We start from the raw sequence: 20,299 nt of genomic DNA on the forward strand, positions 1-20,299 counted from the left end.
TAGAGCATAATAGGCATCCTTATAAAGGGGTTAAACTATAATTTTTTTAATATTTCATTTTAAAATCAGTAATTAAATACGTTAGCATGCATATTAAGCTGAAATTTTTAATAAATCATGTATGGATCATATTCTAAGTAGATCTAGATTTTATAATTACATATAAATATGCAGTCAACAATCAACAAATACTCATTGACAGGGCATACAACCTGCAGCCAGCATGCTGCATTGAAGCTCCGGCCCTTTGCTCTACACATACCAGTGCAATCTACATGAACGACAGAGCTCTAGGCAATAATGCCAGGTGATACTTCTTTCTCTTAAACGAAGTGACTTTTAAAAGCATGCAATGTCTTCATATTCACAATCTTTAAGATTTGTTTTTGCTTCAGGAGATGGTGGTAATGGGTGATGGTCATGGTAGTGAAAGGGGTGCGCACAGAGCTATGTTAACATCACCAAAGCCAGGTGTACTTATCTGTCAATTCAAGAGTATTCATGTATCAATTCTCCCACACCCTGCTGTTACCTTAAGAAGAGCGGCAGGTCATCTAGAAAAAGATTAGAGAATTGAAAAATAATCAACACAACCTCATGATCTTCATATTTTAAGTGACTTATCGCTCCTGCTGTTCACGAACTTGTGATACCACTAGGTTTCATACTGTTTTCATATTAAACAAAGCTCATAAAACTGAAAATATAAAACCCCAAACAAAGGAATTGATGGGAGTGCTAAGAATTTATGTAAGTGTAAAAGAAAAAATGTGGAAGTTAGATTCAAATTTAAAAAGACCAAATCAATTTTTTGTTTGTTTTTTTGAGACAGAGTCTTGCTCTGTCGCCCGGGCTGTAGTACAGGGCCCAATGTTGGCTCACTGCAACCTCCACTTCTTGGGTTCAAGCAATTCTTGTGCCTCAGCCTCCCCAGTAGCTGGGATTAAAGGTGTGCACCACCACACCCAGCTGGCCTCAAGTGAACCACCTACCTTGGCCTCCCAAAGTGCTGGGAATACAAGTGTGAGCCACTGCACCCAGCCAAGACCAAATCGCTTGATTCACTGACAAAAGTAATGTGATAAAAGGAAATTAAATACTTTTTGACAAAAAATGCAGTATATTAAATCCTATGAATGTCACAAATCTGAAAGTTTTAGTGAAATCATACCTGTCACCAAAAATAAAGGCGAGCATTTTGAAACTTCAAATGAAATATTTATGTAATGCAAAATTAATTGTTGAGTCGGAAACTAAATCTTTCACAGGTCACTTTAAAGTCAAAGAAGATTTTAGTGCTGGAAAAATACATTGTTCTGAAAGAGTCCTGTGTGAACACTACCCATTAAGGATTATCTGTCACCAACATTTAAAACAGCAAAGAAAGGCTCGTTCATCTGGTAGAAGATCAACCTAGTGATGCTTTACGATGAACAAAATCATCCTAGGAAAACCCAAAGAGGATATGTAAAAGCAGCTTTCCCAAAATTCGAAGCATACTATTTTTTAGTATCACTTAAAACAGCAAGCAATACAGACATTTTCAACTGTTTTCTGTTTCAACTGTTTCTATTATAAAACTGTTATAACAGTTTTCTATCAGTGAACCACCTGCTAGTTCTTAATTGATCTTTTAATGGCTATATTTTATTGTGTTACTAGCGGCACTTCTTACTTCCTTTACTATCTTAGATATTCTATAGAACTGTATCCTTTTATACCTGCAGTTGGTTCTTCTTCAAGATTCTAGCCTCCGTCTTCTTTCTATAATCATAAATCCTTGGTGTTCTCAAGTACTTTCACAAACACATCCTCTTTAAATCTATAGCAATAGCTCAGAACTGTTTTTCAAACCACAAAAATCACATTCCAAAATGTCCCAAACTCAATATATCCTACTGCAAACTCACGATCAGTTTAGGAACTCTAGTTTCTCCTCTACATTAGTTTCTAATTTCAATTAATGGAATCACTATTTCACTGCCAGTAAGCCTCAAAATCTGATAATTTTTTTACTTGAACTTCTGTTGATGAAAAGATCTCAATTTCATATAATTAGGTTTTAAATAAAAATGATCGGCCAGGCGCGGTGGCTCACGCCTGTAATTCCAGCACTTTGGGAGGCAGAGGCGGGCGGATCACAAGGTCAGGAGATCAAGACCATCCTGGCTAACAGGGTGAAACCTCATCTCTACTAAAAATACAAAAAATTAGCCAGGCATGGTGGCGGGTGCGTGTAGTCCCAGCTACTCCGGAGGCTGAGGCAGGAGAATGGCTTGAACCCAGGAGGCAGAGCTTGCAGTGAGCCCAGATTGCGCCACTGCACTCCAGCCTGGGTGACAGAGCAAGACTCCATCTCAAAAAAAAAAAATGATCCTAGCATATGAATAATGCTTATCACATAGCTACTGTTGTTTTTGCAATTGTCTTCAATGTGGATTATTTAGCTTTCTCATACAGTAATCCTCCTCTTCTCTAAGAAAACCTCAGTTTTCCAGCCCTTCGATGCAAGAGTTTTGTAATTTTTAATCAATACTTCATTTAATCAATACTACATTTGTGTACCACTGGATATTGAACTAAAATTGAAACAAATTTTCTATAATAAAATGAATACTGATAATTTCATACTTTCTTAAAGAATCAGCTGAGGAAATAAAAATATTCCACCAAATATGCCTATTCGTGTCTTTTTAAATTAAACATTTCAGTGAACAAGATTGAGAATAATACTGGTTCTGATTTGACTTTATTCCTTAAGCATTGTTATGGTTTTTGTCACACACACATACACAAATAAATATTTTAATTTTAAAACAGTCAAATTCTGAGTCTTTTGTGCCTAATTTAAGAAAATATAACTCTCATAATGTCAAAAAGATATTATTGTACATTTAACTCCCAAACTTAAAAAAAAACCCAGCTTTTTTTTATGGTACATGTATTTTCCCATATTGATGGCTAAGATTCTAAATATCACTTACTGTAAGGTTCAGACTTTCCCCATTCTCTGTTTCATGTATCACAATGAAAATTAAGAAAACTAAGATCATGGTTAGTAGCCAGCAATAAATTAAGAATCCACTTAACCAAAGTGATTCATTTACTTCCCCACTTCATCTCTCTAACATGTCTTCTTCCTTTCAATTCTTTCTATATATTTATAACACTTTAACAAGTTTTTTTCTCTTATTAGCTTAATAGGATTTTTTTTCCTCTCCTTCCACCTCTTACCCATGTATTGCCTCCAAAGGAATTTCATCAGAAAATAAATCTTAAAGTGTTTCAAAACAGACAATATTTCATAACGTTAGAAAACCACAAGGCTGAAGTGAATTTAAGGAGACATTTTTGTCTTAAGTCTTGAATGAAAAGATGAGGACCTGACATATTATTATCTTCTACTTCATAGAGAGTTTCCTTTATTCTGTTTCTATGGAATTAACTCTTCTCTATAATTCCTGAACAAAGTATTATCCCTGTTGTATTTAAATGGATCTTCTCCTCCTCACTTATAAATAAATTAATATTACAAAGACACTTCCACAAGGCTTATTAATCCAAATTTATTTAATACGAAATACAGGATGAGTGCTTCAAAAGAATGTTCAACCCTAAGCCGTTGATGCATAAACACTACAGAAGATTAAAAATCCTTTTAACACACAGTTATTTCCTAAAAGTAACTAAGTGACTTTCTCACTGATACATGTTCACACAGTTTTCCAAAGTTGAAATCAGTTATAGTGTAATGTATTTGTATACTATGTCTTGCTATAGTTAGAGGATCAAAAAAAGCTATTCTCTGTAAAGCGATTGGAAAGTTTCATTAAAGAAGCTGCACAAAGGAAAACTTAAAGTTTAAGAGAGAGTAAAAAACATTGAATGCTGAGTGGTTCAAAACACTAAAAGTTAATGCAGAGAGAAAATCCTATAGGCAAACAAAATGATTCTTCACAAGCAGGAGCTTTTTATGTAGAGTCTGGTGCAGGAAAAACAATGTGAAAAGGAAAAGGCTATAATCCTTCGTATTCCTTCCTATTAACTGCTCAGTTTATAGGAGCAGCTGCAACTTCTATTAGTAGATGCCAAGACAGGGATTTTAATCAGCTTATAATGGGAAGTGCGCAAGAAACTCCTTGAAAATATTAGCACTAAAACAGAAATGAATGGCAGGAACTGGAACAAAACTAGAGAATTTATAGATAAACAGGCCTAAAAGGGATTAGATTTATTCCCCCCCCGCCCCCGGCAAAGACTGCAGATCGAGAAAACTAGCAATTACAAGGACCCAGTGAGTCTAACCAAAAAATTAAAGCATTATTCTGAGATTTTGACTTCCAAATTTGACTGAAGATAAGAAATGATGCACATACAATCAAAAAGTTAAAATGGGTGAAGAAATACACCAGGCATAAATGGGTCATGTGTAAAAGACCTTATCTATTATCAATCTCGGCTTATTTTAAAGCCTTCAACAATTTTTGCTCAATATGTACATATTTTTATACATAAACTAAATAGAAAATGTGCCTAAAATATTTTATTTCAAATGCAAATTAGTCGAGACACACCTGGGAATATAATTTCTTAAGAAGACTATATTGCTTAGAATATACTATATAAGTACTTTATTGTTGAGCTTAATTAAAAACTATTTTAAAAACATTATTCCAGATTAAATTGAGTCTATGGATGACTTATAAGTGTTACAGGACAGTGTATCATATTTAAGTATTCTTGTAAACAAACATTAGAATCCCAGTCATGTTTTGCACACAGAAAGATAAAAGTGAACCTGAAGATGTATTGACGGCATGCTTATACTTCTGTACTACTGCTTACTAGATAACGCTAAAGGCTATTTCTCAAATAATTTTCCTAATAAATCTATGATTCCCAATAAAGCAATGGCAAATTTTAAGGAAAACAAATTAATAAACTAAAGAGCAAGCAACAACAACAAAAGAAAACCTCTTAATAAAAGACTATACACAATGGAAGACGACTAAAACTCTTATTTACCATGATGGATTAAAAATATCAGCTTTGCACACTCTGATTAAACCATGACAGTCACAGCTGTTGTCATTTAGTGTGCTTGCCATTTAATATATGCTAATATAATATACTTAAATGTATATGTGTATGTGTACATAAGCCCAATTTCAAACAATATGGCAAAGATGTGGATTTCTGAGAAATCCAAGCAATGAAGCTATGGCACAGAAGACAGGCAAACAAGACAATATCTTCAAATCTAAAAAAAAAGTGATTAAGAATTTACTTTTTCTAGCACATACATTAGCAAACATTATTGGTGGTATTGCTTTGATGCACTCCAATTGGAACACACCATTGACTCAAGGCTTCAAAGTGCCAGAGTCTGACTTCTTGCCCAAGGGCCCCGGACCCTTAGTACACACTCCTCTCATCCCATCTGAATGCCTGATGCACATCCTTCAGACTCACACACTTTGCAACTTAAGCTTATAGGCCTTCATGGTTCTTTAATTAAAGTATGTTTTTAAGTTTCATCTCTTTAACTAGATTAGAAATTACTTAAGCTCACAAAATATGTCTTATTATATATTCCAACATTCCATGCTAATTCTGCTGAATAATCTCAAATGACTTGACCTTTGATAAGAAATGCTTCTGTACCAAATAAACATTTAAGTACACAACTGTTCTAGGATTGCTAGGAAATTAAAAATTTATTTGTATCCATAGTCTCTTGTTAAAAGTTTTTACATTGTAAGATTGTCAGCCAGGTGCGATGGCTCATGCCTATAATCCCACCCCTTGGGAGGCCAAGGTGGGAGAATCACTTGAGCCCATGAGTTCAAGACCAGTCTGGGCAACACAGTGAGACCTGATTTCTACTGTAAATAAATAAAATATCTAGGTGTAGTGTTGTACACCTGTAGTCCCAGCTACTCAGGAGACTGAGGGCAGAAGGATTGCCTGAGCCCAGAAATTTTAGGCTGCAGTATGCTGTGACTGCACCACTGCCGGGACTACAGAGAAAGACCCTGTATCAAACTAAAAACATAAGGAAGAAGAATGCTCATATATAAATCTAAATGTATAATGAGATTACAAAAGACACAAAAGATATATTATTTATTACAAATCCCACTTGCAAGACTAGTGTTTTTCAATTCCTTTTTACTCATCAACTGTAGGAGCTCACTAGGGACAGGTTTCAGGAAGAACAGTTTGAGAACAGTGCCCACCCCTTACTCCCAAATTCCTGAAGTGATAGTGATAGACAATCTCCTTCCAGGTATTTGGTTCCAGAATGATTCTGAACCACTGTTTCTGAAGGTGTGGTAGTTGTACCATTAATTGTTCTTAATATGATTTCAAGCACTACATAAAAGGGCATGTTCTTCATCTTAATAGTTGATAATTAATAAATATTCAGTATACATAAATCGCATTTTGTTTCCATAGACATTTCCTATAACTTCTTTTTGAAATCTATTCATTTAAGAAAAAATTCCTTGCCCAATGTGAGAAAAAATATTTACTGAATAATAGCACAAAAGGATATGGTTTGGTAAAAGTTGTGACACTATGTAATGCAATTTCTTAAATGTAATATAATGGCTCGAAGGTCCATGAACATGGCACCAGGGCTAATGTGTTCATTGTTTAATCCCAAGATCCCTGCCAGAACAGTCCTTGGACTTATTTTGCAATTCACAGCATTTGCTGGAAGAATTTAATTGACAGGTCCTGCCTTTTAAAAGAAATGAAAAATATCAGCTTTGAGTAAATGACAGTCCTCTATACAAAGTAATTCAAAGACGACTTACATCCCAGTCCTCCAAAAGATCGTCCCCTTACTCACTAAATTGTCTGAAGCTATCAAGTCCTTCCTGCTCAAAACACTGAAAGCCCAACCTCATCCATGAATTACAACTATGATCTGGTGTTTATTGTGTCATATGCATATATCATCATGTGCAGCAGTAGTTCTCAGGAGACTTACAATACTGATGGCAGTGTGGCATGGTCAAATACTAGACATAAAGTATTTTCTAGAAAATAAACAGCTTTGAACATTATCTCTGATACGTGACATTAACTTATGGGATGTTCACAAAATGTCACAGATGATAAAATATAGCTGTGTATTATACAGTTAATAAATTGTCTTAACCATAATACAAAAGGAAGAAATTAATAGACACCATAAAATTACCTTTTTCATAGAATTAAGAAGGAAAAATATTATAGATCATCAGCTCTGTAATATTTATTTGAATAGTTTAACCATTTATTAAATAGCTAGTTTTGAGCACTCCAACTTAAGCCTCTCCTTTGAGAGGTTTAAGTATAAAGTATAAAGTGATTTCTAAGATAGTCCCTAAAAACGATGAAAACTCAAATATAACTGAAACCTATTACTAGCAAAACAGTCCTTATACACTTTGCCAAGAATTTCTACAAATAACAAAGTCAATGAAATTGAAATAAAAAATGAATCAGTAGCCTACCTATGATTTAGCTCAAGAAACAAAAAAGCCAACACACCTGAGAAAAAGGAAAGAAGATGTTTAACACCTTCCCTTGAATTGCCTCTTAGCCAAAAACACTGCATTTATAAAAGACTAAATACATTTTCTCTTTTTTTAATTTTTTTTTTTTTAAATACAGGGTCTCACTATGTTGCCTAGGTTTGTGTGCAGTGGCGCAATCTCAGCTCACTGCAACCTCTACCTATGGGGCTCACACCATCCTCCCACCTCAGCCTCTTGAGTAGCTAGGACTACAGGTTCACCTCATGATGCCCAGCTAATTTTTGTATTTTTTTGTACAGAAGGGTTTTTGCCATGGTGTCCAGGCTTGTCTCTAACTCCTGAGCTCAAGCAATGTGCCCACTCTGGCCAGCCCAAAGTGTTGTGATTACAAGCACAAGCTACCAGATCTGGCCTATTTCCCTATTTTAAACATTATTTTTAAATGGCCAGAGTACTATTCACAACCTCCTATGTGTATGGCCATTCAGATATTGCAATTAACAGGAAAAAAAAGCAAAAATAATTGATGAGTGAAAGAAGAAAGAAACAGAGATGGCAGCTGTTAAGCCTGCAGTGCAGGAGGTACACCCGAAAGTTAACTGTTATCAACAGGGTGTATTCAGGGATGACCCTGGTAACTGCATATGGTGGAATTTGTAGATGTCTATGATGTCACCATATGGAACGCAATAACAATCAGAGGCAATAGAGATTAAAGACACCCTGACTTCATTTCATATGATGCTAGCCACTGAGAACTGGGCTGAATCTAAGCTTAACAACCTTCCTTCTAGTTACAGAGATGGAAAGGGAATATGACCATCACTCATGTGGAAGTTGAGCCATTAGAAGAAAGTCCACACATCTTATCTGCCAGTAAAAACCTAGTCTCACCAGATGTCTCTTCATTCAAGCAAGGTAAATAGTAAAATAAATATATGAAGACTATGAAAAAATTGCTACAGCACAAGAAAAGGTAATTTTGTCCTGACATATCGGAAAGAAAAACATCTACCTCAAAAGTGATTTAAGGCCGGGCGCAGTGGCTCACGCCTGTAATCCCAGCACTTTGGGAGGCTGAGGTGGGCAGATCACTTGAGGTCAGGAGTTTGAGACCAGACTGGCCAACATGGTGAAACCCCGTCTCTAATAAAAATACAAAAATTAGTCAGGTGTGGTGCTGCACGCCTGTAATCTGAACCTGGGAGGCAGAGGCTGCAGTGAGCCTAGGTTGTACCACTGCACTCCAGCCTGGGTGACAGAGCAAAACCCTGTTGGGGGGAAAAAAAGTGATTTCGCACAGAAAACTGAAGAAATTATTTCAAAAGCTGTTCCATATCATCAATAAAATGCTATGGAACCAATTACTCTGAGATGGAAGAGAAGTTAATAGAGTACACAAAGAAAGGAGATTCTACCTAAGAATGACAGCTGCTCCCGAGGAAGAAAACATGAGTTGGAACAGAAAAAGAATCAAAAGCAAATACTTTCTTGTATTGAAAAACCACAAACAAAACAAAACAATGACCTGAGTGTGCATATAAAGTTTTCCTATGTCCTTTATAAACTTAATGGAAAAGTATCTATTTCTAGTCACTTTCTCACAATATTTTAAATTATAAAATGTTGGGGAAAAGTTCTTCAAGGTTCTCCTTAAGGAAACCAAATTAACCCAAATAAGTATTGGTTTAGTTATGTAAAAACAACTAAAGAACTTGTTTACGAAAGGTTCAAAAAGATGTGTTTCCTTATTGAAAAGAGTTACTTGATCATTTGGACAATTGAGCAAACAACAGCTAATATTAATTGTGTACTCACTGAGTATTAGACATCTTCTAAACTTCAAATTACTTAATCTTCCAATACACTCTGAAACAGGTACTATTTAGTACCCCATTTGACAGATGAGAAAATTAAGTCATAGGGAAATACACATGACTGCAGGGGCAGGGTTTATATATTGCATGAAAATGAAAAAGTTTGAGAAAGCCTATAAAAAGTTCAGTCATTGTGTACACTGTTAAAGGTCTTGGTTACTTGGATTTCTCCTTAATTTCCCTGCTTGATTCTTCTTTATATACAAAATTATAACAGCAGTCTCTTCTTCATAATATAGAGCTTCTGGTGAGAACCTTGGAATCTGAAAACTGTATGTTATTTTTCATATTACCTGGTGAGATAGGAGTTATCTTTATTAAAGCTACGAAATCTAGGAATTTTTCTTGTTGTTAATAAGATTATTTTTATTCGTTAAGACACCATCAAAACAAAAAAAAGTCAGTACAATTCTAAAGCACAATAACTTGCTCTCTTTTAAAAGTATAAGAACTCTACAATTAATAAAATGAATGTATCTGCATTCTGCTTTTCAACAGTCAAAAACAATACAACCTGAAAAAGAGTGGTCCATTTATCTAAACATCTCAAATTAAAACTTTCAACACCACTAAATGATATAGCTTCTACACACCTTTCTGTTTTCCTTTTTCTTTTTTTAATTTTTAATTTTGTGGGTACATAATAAGTGTATATATTTATGAGGTACATGAGATATTTTGATACAGGCATACAATGCTTAATAATCACATTATTATATATAATAGAGAAAATGGGGTTTCCATGACCTGAAGCATTTATCCTTTCTCAGTGTTACGGAAATAATCCAATTTTACTCTCTTAGTTATTTTAAAATGTACAATAAAATACTGTCAATTGTAATCACCTTTCTAAATATACAAGTAGTTTCATTTTCAACATTGCTCTTCTTTAATCTAAAAATTACTCATGACAAATTTTAAGTAGCACATTCAAATGACCATAACTGAATAATTATAAGTCAATCATGAAATTATAATAGGGTAAGTAATGACTATGTAAGTTATTTTTATAAAAGAAATTCTTTCTTCTTTACCGACTCCATTCCAAATCTAGCAAAAAATGTTAGTATATTAAATCCAGTACCAGCAGAGAAAATATTATATGCAAAGGATTATTCGAGGCACTGTGGTAGTTAAAATATAAATTCCAATATTCTAGGAATGTGCAATCAGGAAGTGAAGCAAAATATACTACTTTACATTTTTATTTAATAAAATCTAAATGTGCAGACACTATAGTGCTAGAAAATTCAGATGGGAAATAAAATAAAATATACTTCCTCTTCTGAGTTCATCCCTTTGGTGACCCCAGCTGACACCCAACCTCTCCCCGGCAACCTGCATCCCACATTTTTTTGCTTGGTTAACTCTATTCACTCTTTAGGTCTCAGCACAAATGTCATCTCCCTGATCTACCCTGCTAGGATAATTCCCTATTCTCACCCCTTTTGTAATATGCTTCCCTAACATGTTATCCTTGTCTCTCATAGCACATATAATAAAGCAATTAGACTAATTGCTGTTTCTTGTTTGCCTCCTCAATTAGAAGGTAAGTTCCCGAGGTATAGGTTTGCCTTACTTACCACCATGCCCCAAGGCATGGCACATGGAAAGCACTTAACGAATATTTGTGCACTCAAGGCCTGCCACATAGAAAGCGCTTAAAAATATTTGTGAAATTAGTAAATAGGTGCATGAGTGGGGGGTAGGCAGATGGCTATCTGTAATTTAGACCTAGGAATTAAAACTGTGAGAGGAGAGGAGGTAAAACTGAAATTTGCTGAGGAGGGTGAGAGCAAGGAGCAGTGAAGTCCAGTCATCAGATCCAATCATTCTGTGCTTAGGAATAAGGAAATGGTTTAGCAAAGTAGAATGTAAGCAAAATATCACAGACTAAATTTTACTAGGGATAAAATTCACCAGAAAATTGTAAATTTTTATTAAAAATTACAATTAACAAAGTCAATCTAAATAACATAATTCCTTTGTTCAAAAACATGTATGGCTTCCCAGTACAGAACTGACAGTGATACAGGCTGAGTGGCCTTTATCCAAAATGGTTGGGACCAGAAGTATTTTAGATTTTGAATTTTTTAAGATTTTGTAATATTTGCATTATATATACTTACCGGTTGAGCATTCCTAATCAGAAAATGCAAAATGCAATATACTCCAATGAGAATTTCCTTTGAGCTTCATGTTGACACTCAAAAAGTTTCAGATTTTGGAGCATTTCAGATGTAATACAAATCATTGATCTAACATTAAAAAAACTTCCCTGCTTCCATGTCCTCTGTTACAGATTCTTCATATAGTCTATAAGCTCCATTTCCAATAGCATTCTGTAATACACTAACAGGGCTAGAGTTTTAGAGAACAATGACTTTTACCTAGAAGTAACTCCTACCAAGTAGCCCTGTGTTGACTTTATGTGTCCAAAGACTACCATGATGCTTGACACTTTATAGGTCCTAAATAATGGAAACATGTTTGACTTTAAATCTTCTCAACCATTTGCTATGTGATCACGACTAATTTATGTAACTTCTCTGTGACTCAGATAATTTGTCTGAAAGGTAGGTACTGTCAGTTGCCTTATGAGGTGTTTTGTACATAGCATATCCTCAAAAATGAGCTGCTTCTTTTCTCATTCTTCCTCCTGGGGGATTCTTTATTGCTCTTTGAAAAACATGACAAAATTTAACAGTTAAATCAATCCTCCTGTAGAAATCACAAAAAGGAGAGGTTTGTCCCTGTTGGTTGATGACAGTAACTAATTAATGTTATCTTCACAAAGTGTATTTTGAAAGACTCATTTCACACTCATATAAAAATGAGCTTCCAAGATATAAAATCAATCATCCAATCCCAGACTGCAAAGGCAGATGCAGTTGTGCCAAGTTGAGAAAACAAAGCTTTATAGATTTCAATTCCTGTTGCTTCTCTTAAGTTATTTACTTACTTGAATCCCTCTTTAGTAAGAAGCCTAACAGTGAAAAAGATAACAAAAATAAATTCTCCAGTGATACAAAAACCCAAGCAACTGGGTTTTACTAACAAGCACGGGACATTAATAATAAAGAATAAAGCTGCTGATCAGTCTTTGTTTAAATCTTTATACAAACAATGGGTCATTTACTCCAAATTCCAGTGCCCTAAAACAGGATTTATGGATATTTTCTGGCTACTAAATAGAAAGTGCAGATTTTTACTGTTTTCATTTCAAATGATAACGTACTATTGTTCCTTTCCTGAAATAAACATAGTTCTTTCAAAGCCCCCAGGAACCTACAAAGTAAAATTGTCAATTACTTTTCTGATCATATATTAATTACCAGGGTGACTTTCAAGGATACAACTTTCTGTTGCTGAGCTAAATAAAGTTTTTGTTCTCTGGACAGAAGATCAGACCAACCACAACATTCTCTTAAGCCAAAATCTAATCCACAGAAAGCCCTTTTTTCAATTCTATGAAGGGTGAGAGAGGAGAGTAAGCAGCAGAAAAGCTGGAAGCCAGCAGAGGTTGGTTCATGAGGTTCAAGAAAAGAAGCTGTCTCCATAACAAAAAAGGACAAAGTGAAGCTGTGGCAAGCTATCCAGAAGATAAGCTAAGCTGACAGATGAAGGTGGCTACACTAAACAACAGATCGTTGATGTAGGTGAAACAGTCTTCAGTTGGCAGAAGGTGTCATCTAGAACTTTCATAGCTAGAGAGGAAGAGTCAAAGCCTAGCTTCAAAGAATCATTGGACAAGTAGACTCTCTTGTTAGGGACTAATACCATTGGTGAATTGAAGTTAAAATCAATGCTCATTTACCTTTCTGAAAACACTAGATCCTTTAAGAATTATGTTAAATCTCTGCTTGTGTTCTAGAAATAGAACAACAAAGCCTGGGTGACAGTATATCTATTTTTACAGCATGGTTTACTGAAGATTTTAAACCCACTGCTCAGAAAGAAAAAAAGATTTCTTTCAAAATGTTACTGCTCATTGATAACGCACCTGGTCACCCAAAAGTTCTGATGCAGATGTACAAGGATATTAATGCTGTTTTCATGCCTGCTAACACAACAACCATTCTGAAGCCCATGAATCAAGAAGTAATTTGAAGTTTCAAGTCTTATTATTTAAGGAATCCATTTATTTAGGGTACAGCTGTCCAGAGATAGTGATTCCTCAGATGGATCTCAAAAGTGTTTCCACTCTCATGGATGACTCTGAGGGGTTCAACAGTGCAGTGGAAGATGTGGTGGAAATAACAAGAGATGTGAAAATAGCAAGAGAAAGAAATTTAGAAGTGGAGCCTGAAGATGTAAGTGAATTGCTGCAAAATTATAATAAAACCTGAATGGATGAGGAGTTGTTTTTATGGATGAGCAAAGAAAGTGATTTCTTGAGATGGAATCTGCTCCTGATGGAGATGTTCTGTTATACTGTTAAAATGACAACACAGGATTTGAATATTACATAAAGTTAGTTGATAAAGCAACAACAGGTATTGAGAGTGTTGATTCCAATTTTGAAAAAAGTTTTACTATAGGTGAAATGTTGTAAAATGGCATGACATGCTACAGAGAAATGTTTTGTGAAAGGAAGAGTCAATTGATGCAGCAAACTTCATTGTTGTCTTAGTTTAGGAAACTGCCACAGCCGCCCCAAATTTCTGCAACCACCACTTTGAACAGTCAGCAGCCATTAACATTGAGGCAAAACCCTCTAACAGCAAAAAAGGTTACTACTTGCTAAAGGCTTAGATGATTGTTAAGCCTTTTTGCAATAAAGTGTTTTTTTTTACTTAAGGTATGTACCTTGTTGTTTAAATATAATGCTACTGTATAATGAATAGCCTATAGGGTGGTGCAAATATAATTTTTATCTGCACTGGAAAATCAAAATATCTGTGTGACTCCCTGATATGGTTTGGCTCTGTGTTCCCACCCAAATCTCATCTTGTGGCTCCCATAATTCCCACGTGTTGTGGGAGGGACCCAGCGGGAGATAACTGAATCATGGAGGCAGGTCTTTCCTGTGGTGTTCTCATGATAAGCAATAACTCTCACAAGATCTGATGGTTTAAAAAATGGGAGTTACTTTGGGAGGCTGAGGCAGTGGATTGCCTGGAGTCAGGAGTCCGAGACCAGCCTGGCCAACATGGTGAAACCCTGTCTCTACTAAAAATACAAAATTAGTGGGGCATGCTGGCATGTGCCTGTAATCTCAGCTACTTGGGAGGCTGAGGAAGGAGAATCGCTTGAACCCAGGAGGCAGAGGTTACAGTGAGCCAAGATCACACCACTGCACTCCAGCCAGGGTCACAGCGAGCCTCAGTCTCAAAAAAAAAAAAAAAAAAAAGCAAGAGTTTCCTTACATAAGCTCTCTGTCTCTTTGCTTGCTGCCATCCATGTAAGACATGACTTACTCCTGCTTGCCTTCTGCCATGATAGTGAGGCCTCCCCAGACATGTGAAACTGTAAGTCCATTAAACCTCTTTTTACTTCCTAGTCTCAGGTATGTCTTTATCAGCAGCATGAAAATGGACTGATACACTCCGTTTATTGACCACCTGTTTTATTACTGTCTCTGGATGCAAACACGCAATAAATTTGAAGTATGACTGTATCTATAGTAGTAAGTCTCCCAAGTCCTAAGTATCCTGCTATTTCATTATTCCGCAACTAAAACAATACATTGTTAAGAAAATCAATTCTTTAAGTTGAAAATTTAGTCCACTAAGCTTGGCATTTGTTATCTAACTTTAAATTTTGTGTAGTTATTCATAATTCTAATCAAAGAATGCTCTGACCGAATTATTTTAAGATAAACAAATTTCTCCAAGACTTAAAAATCTTAAGACAATTCTCTCCCTAGTGCCAAAAAGTAAAAATAACAAAAATATAGCTCATCGCAGAATCTACCTTATGTGAAGAAAAAGTATAATATTTAGGTAATTATTCTTAAACTTACATTTAATGTTTTAAGTATAAGACAACCTAAGAAAGATTTCAAAAACATATTTTGAAATAGTTAAGATTACTGTCCTTAATATATAAATATCCAGGGTATAGAAGGTTAACATGTATCACCCATAACACTTATAAAGTAATTATAGACAACTGCATGTTGATAGGGATTGTTGGCCTTTCTTAAAAATGCTTACATTGTATTCTATGTCAATCTTTTGACTAAAAGTGACAGTAAATTCTGAAATATATTTCTCTAAAACAATTTTAAGCACAAGTTTGAGTTGTGACTGTATTATTTGACACCTGCATCTTTCAGATTCAAAAATTTAACTTAGAAAATGTCACTCAGGCTGGGCATGGTGGCTCATGCCTGTAATCCCAACACTTTGGGAGGCCAAGGCAGGCAGATCATAAGGTCAGGAGATCGAGACCATCCTGGCTAACAAGGTGAAACCCCGTCTCTACTAAAAATACAAAAAATTAGCCGGGCATGGTGGCAGACACCTGTATTCCCAGCTACTTGGGAGGCTGAGGCAGGAGAATGGTGTGAACCCGGGAGGCAGAGCTTGCAGTGAGCCAAAATCGCGCCACTGCAATCCAGCCTGAGCGACAGAGCAAGATTCCATCTCCAAAAAAAAAAAAAAGAAAATGCCACTGAGTAACTCTCACTTGAAGTCAACCCTGCCCTAGCTGTAGTACCATTTCTAAGCACTTTTCTGATTCTGTCTTTATATTAGTCTAAACTGAGTGCTTTTCTATAGTGTTATATTTTTCTATTATTTCATAATATTGCACAGTTAAGAATTTTTTAGAAATCACTAGGTCCAACTCTGTTTACATATGAAACATATTTGATTATACTCAATGGAAAGATTGTATTAAAGTCATTGGATTAAAGTCATTGGGTTTTGGGTACTGAAACTAAAAATGAACCCAGGTGATTTTTAGACTCTTAGTGTACAACTCATCGCAGCCTGCTACATTGCATTCTCTTTCATACTTACTTTACCCCAAGAATAATAAATTTGAGGCAAGGTTTATGTTAGATTGTTTTGGAAATACCTAAAAAATACAAATTAAGTTAGCATTGATTGATTGCTTTGATTAATTACACTGCCCACTTAACAATATGCAGAAGAAAACAAATTAACTAGAATACCACCAGTGACCATTTACTACTATACATCATTGAATTACAGCAGTCTTAGTGTGTTTTCTTAACTTTATTAAGGATATCTTTGATGATCTGAGACTTCTTTCTCTTCCTCCTTCTCTCATTGTACCTTAAAGAAAACCTGGATAGGAGTTTAAACCATTATTTTCTAAATTGTTATTTCAATTGATTGAAAATTTAATTAACGGGTCATTTAGGGATTCTGTGCTACTTCTCAATTGGCATTCACTTATGTTAAGACTATCTGTCCTGAATCCATGTATATCCTCAAGATAAAGGTCTCTGGTCACAAACAATGCTCACACAAATCTTCAGAAGGAAATTAGGGATCTCTATCAAAATGGGCCACTTAGAATTAATCCACTCTTGATTTTTAGTACAAGAACTAAAAGCAACTATTCTTCTCTGGATCCTCAAGGAACTCATGTTCTACTTAAAGGATGCCTCCAAGAAGGAAAGCTAAACAAGATGAGGAGGAAAGCTAGGGAAATGCAGACACAGCAAAGAGAGTTGGTGCCTTCTTTGCCTATTTGGGAAGGGCATTTCCTATCTTCTTACCTGACTTCCTTCTTTCTCAGCTAGAATGATAAAAATGTGTAAGGTCAACCCTCAGGGCTGATTCCAAGGTAAAAGAGACAAGAAACAGACCCGATATCCAGCCAGTCGAGGCTTGCATGAAGGACTTTGTTATGGGTTGCAAGGTCATCATTCAGAAATTCAGTGGGCTGGCAATAAAGTGCCTTTATGCAGATCACACCGAACCTAGCGTGGAAGACAGCTACATTTTACCAGCCTGAAGAAAACTCTGACTCACAGATAGGAGTTTCCAGCCATATATCTAACAGTTAATATCTTAGACAGTTGAGTATCTAGATCCAAAGAAGTGAAACAACCACTAGATACTGCCTTTTCATACTTCCTATGCAAAAGATGCAGAAGTAAAAGTAATGAAAAATTTCAATATTTGTCCACATTATCTTTGAACACATTTTACTGGTATTTGTATACTGATTTGCTAATTGTTTTCAAAAGTAAAAAGAAGAATTTAAATATTTAAAACACACTGTGAAATTCAATTTGTCTATATCCAAATACACTGATACCACATATACATAATAGGAAACTAGTTCAATAGAAAGCATTTCACTGAACATGCAAAAAGATTAATGAATATGTGACTCTACTGCACGATGGATCAAGTTTTCAGACCTGTTTACAAACAAGTTTTAACAAGATACATATACAACATGGCATCCAGTCTATCACAAACTCATTTCTAATTCCATAAAATAAACTCTTAATATAAACTCAATTATTATATAGGTAAATTCCCTACTTTTGCCCTTTAGCTTCTTTTACTTGTTTTTCATATTTGGAGAGATCATAACAGTAATGTTTCTGGTGTTAGACATTTCAGAATGAATGTCGTAACCTAGGCAGAAATAGAATATGGGGAGAAAAATATACTTGTGCATGTGTGTGCATACACACACACACACACACACACACACTTTACCTAAGCATTTAGTAATATCCAAACACTACACAGTTTAGCCTCAGTTCTACTCCATAACAGAAGATATATGTGTGCTTATTTCATCTTGTCTCTTCCATTTTACTAAGATACAGTGAATTCCATCAATGTAACTGCATTGCATTACATCAATGGCCTAAAATAAATAATTGGCATTATATTTAATACACTGATCAATGAAAATGAAAATTTTTAAATTTTGTAGACTATAATAATTCTTTAAAAGGAGGCTTAGAATATTTGTGCACCCTTTAAAAGCAGCATATATGGCTTTATGCCTTTAATTTCTAACAATTTAAATATCAATGTCTATAACAATATAAACTTCAGCAATAATTTAGAGTATGCTTTTTTTTGTCAAATTGCTGACATTTCATTTTGTGTAATAAGATTTAGGCCATGGCCAAGCTAAGTGGTTCACACCTGTAACCCCACACCTTTGGGAGGCTGAGATGAGAGTACTGCTTGGGCCAGGAGTTCAAGGCCAGCCTGGGCAACACAGTGAGACTCCACCTCTACAAAAATCACAAAAAATTAGCCAGGCATGGTGTTATGTGCCTGTATTACTTAGGAGGCTGAGGTGGGAGAACTACCTATGCCCAGGATTTGGAGGTGGCAGGGAGATATAAATGCCACTGCACTCTAGTCTGCAGACTGGGCAAGATCTTGTCCAAATAAATAAATAAATAAATAAATAAAATTCAGGCCTCTATCCTCCCTATTTACAACTTCCAATATAACAAAATAATTTTGGCACTTCTTAGGTATCCTAGCTCTTAGACTGATATTTAGTTTTGCATTACAGTTCACAGCTCCTGCAGTGAAAATTATCAGCTAAAATGCTTGTTAAATTATTAAAATCTTGCATTTAAAAAGTCAAAATATAAAAGGCTTAGCAGGAAATAACACTTGAGAGAGGGCAGAAATGGAACACAGTGGGGAATAATAAGAAAAGGAGGTATTAGAAGATAAAATGTGAAAGTTGTGGCAAATTCTTATACATCATATCTAAATTATTGGTGTAATAACATTGTGGGAAGGGCAATTTTTTAGAGACTTCAGTTTTCTGTTAGTAAAATGCCAATGTGCTATAACTCTCTTGCAATAAGTGCAGTATTCCTAAAAGACCAAAAGGTTAACTGCTACTTCATCCCAAAAGATTTTACCCATGAGACTTGTACTTCTAGTTTAGATTAATATTTTTTAACTGTGTGCTTAAAACAAAATAAAGTTTTGTTTAGTAGATTCTAGAAAATATTCTGAATTGCTATTTGGCAGACATACTTTTATCACCAACCAAACTATCAACCTACACTCAGCATACTCTTTAAGCAGAATCTTGATTTTATTCTCTCACCTCAAACTGACCATGACCTTCATGAAGGTCGAACATGCCCCCAGCTCTGAATCACAGTTGAATATAATTAATGGTTGCCTCATTTCCCCTAGGCTAGTGACTGTTCTAAACAGAATCATAAGATCTGACTGTGACCAATAATGGAGAAGTTGCACTTGCAAAGAAATGGTTGTGGAGAAGCTTCCCTTTTCTATATCTGGATACAACTATGTGAGGAGGTGATGCTGGAACAGGCCTACTGTCTGAAGTTCACAGGCTGAGGATGACAGGAAAAAATAAAAGATTTAACTAACCTGGTGATGATGCCACTGAGCCCTTGAATTAACCCTGAAACTGTGCTAACTATAGACATCTTATTATATGAGACAATAAACAATATTTAAGTTATGATTTGGGTCTTTTCTTACCTGTAGCTAGAAGTATCCTAACTGATGTTAGGATATTTTATTAGAATTTTTGTATGTATTCACACATAATACACATCCTAAAACAAAGCCATATGAGCCACTATTAAGAAAGTTATTTCTAAAAATGAAAAAGAAACATTTCTATATTCAAATATTCTAATGAAGATGATACTTCATTAAGATGTAAAAATGAATCAACATCATTCAGGATGTTATATCATAGCATCACAGCTTACTATAGGTCTAAAAACCTGATTTACATTAACAAATAATTTATAATAATTATCTACATAGATTATTTATTTAAATTCTGTTAACTTGATAAGGAGACTTCCTTTATCTCTGCTGTTTAGTAACAAGGCAGAAAATATACAAGGCTGCTCATTTTAATGTCATCATGCCATTTTCATTTGTAATTTTACATATTTTTGGGGAGCAAGAACTGGTTATGCAT

General features: G+C 35.1%; 1 protein-coding gene across 3 annotated transcripts in view; it reads right to left on the minus strand.

Annotated features, from left to right (window-relative positions):
- The window catches only part of PDGFC (platelet derived growth factor C), a 210,535-nt gene that overhangs the window by 105,849 nt on the left and 84,387 nt on the right, over positions 1-20,299 (minus strand). The window contains exon 1 of one of the 3 annotated variants that reach the window (XM_063809962.1): positions 6,860-6,932. The exons of the other annotated variants lie outside the window; for them this stretch is intronic. Within the exon in view, the coding sequence (XP_063666032.1) occupies positions 6,860-6,917 (58 nt within the window). The 5' untranslated portion in view covers positions 6,918-6,932. Of the gene's footprint in view, positions 1-6,859; positions 6,933-20,299 lie in introns of those variants that run through there. 3 annotated transcript variants of the gene reach the window in all.

The sequence above is a fragment of the Pan troglodytes genome, chromosome 3 (assembly GCF_028858775.2).
Source record: "Pan troglodytes isolate AG18354 chromosome 3, NHGRI_mPanTro3-v2.0_pri, whole genome shotgun sequence".
NCBI lineage: Eukaryota > Metazoa > Chordata > Mammalia > Primates > Hominidae > Pan > Pan troglodytes.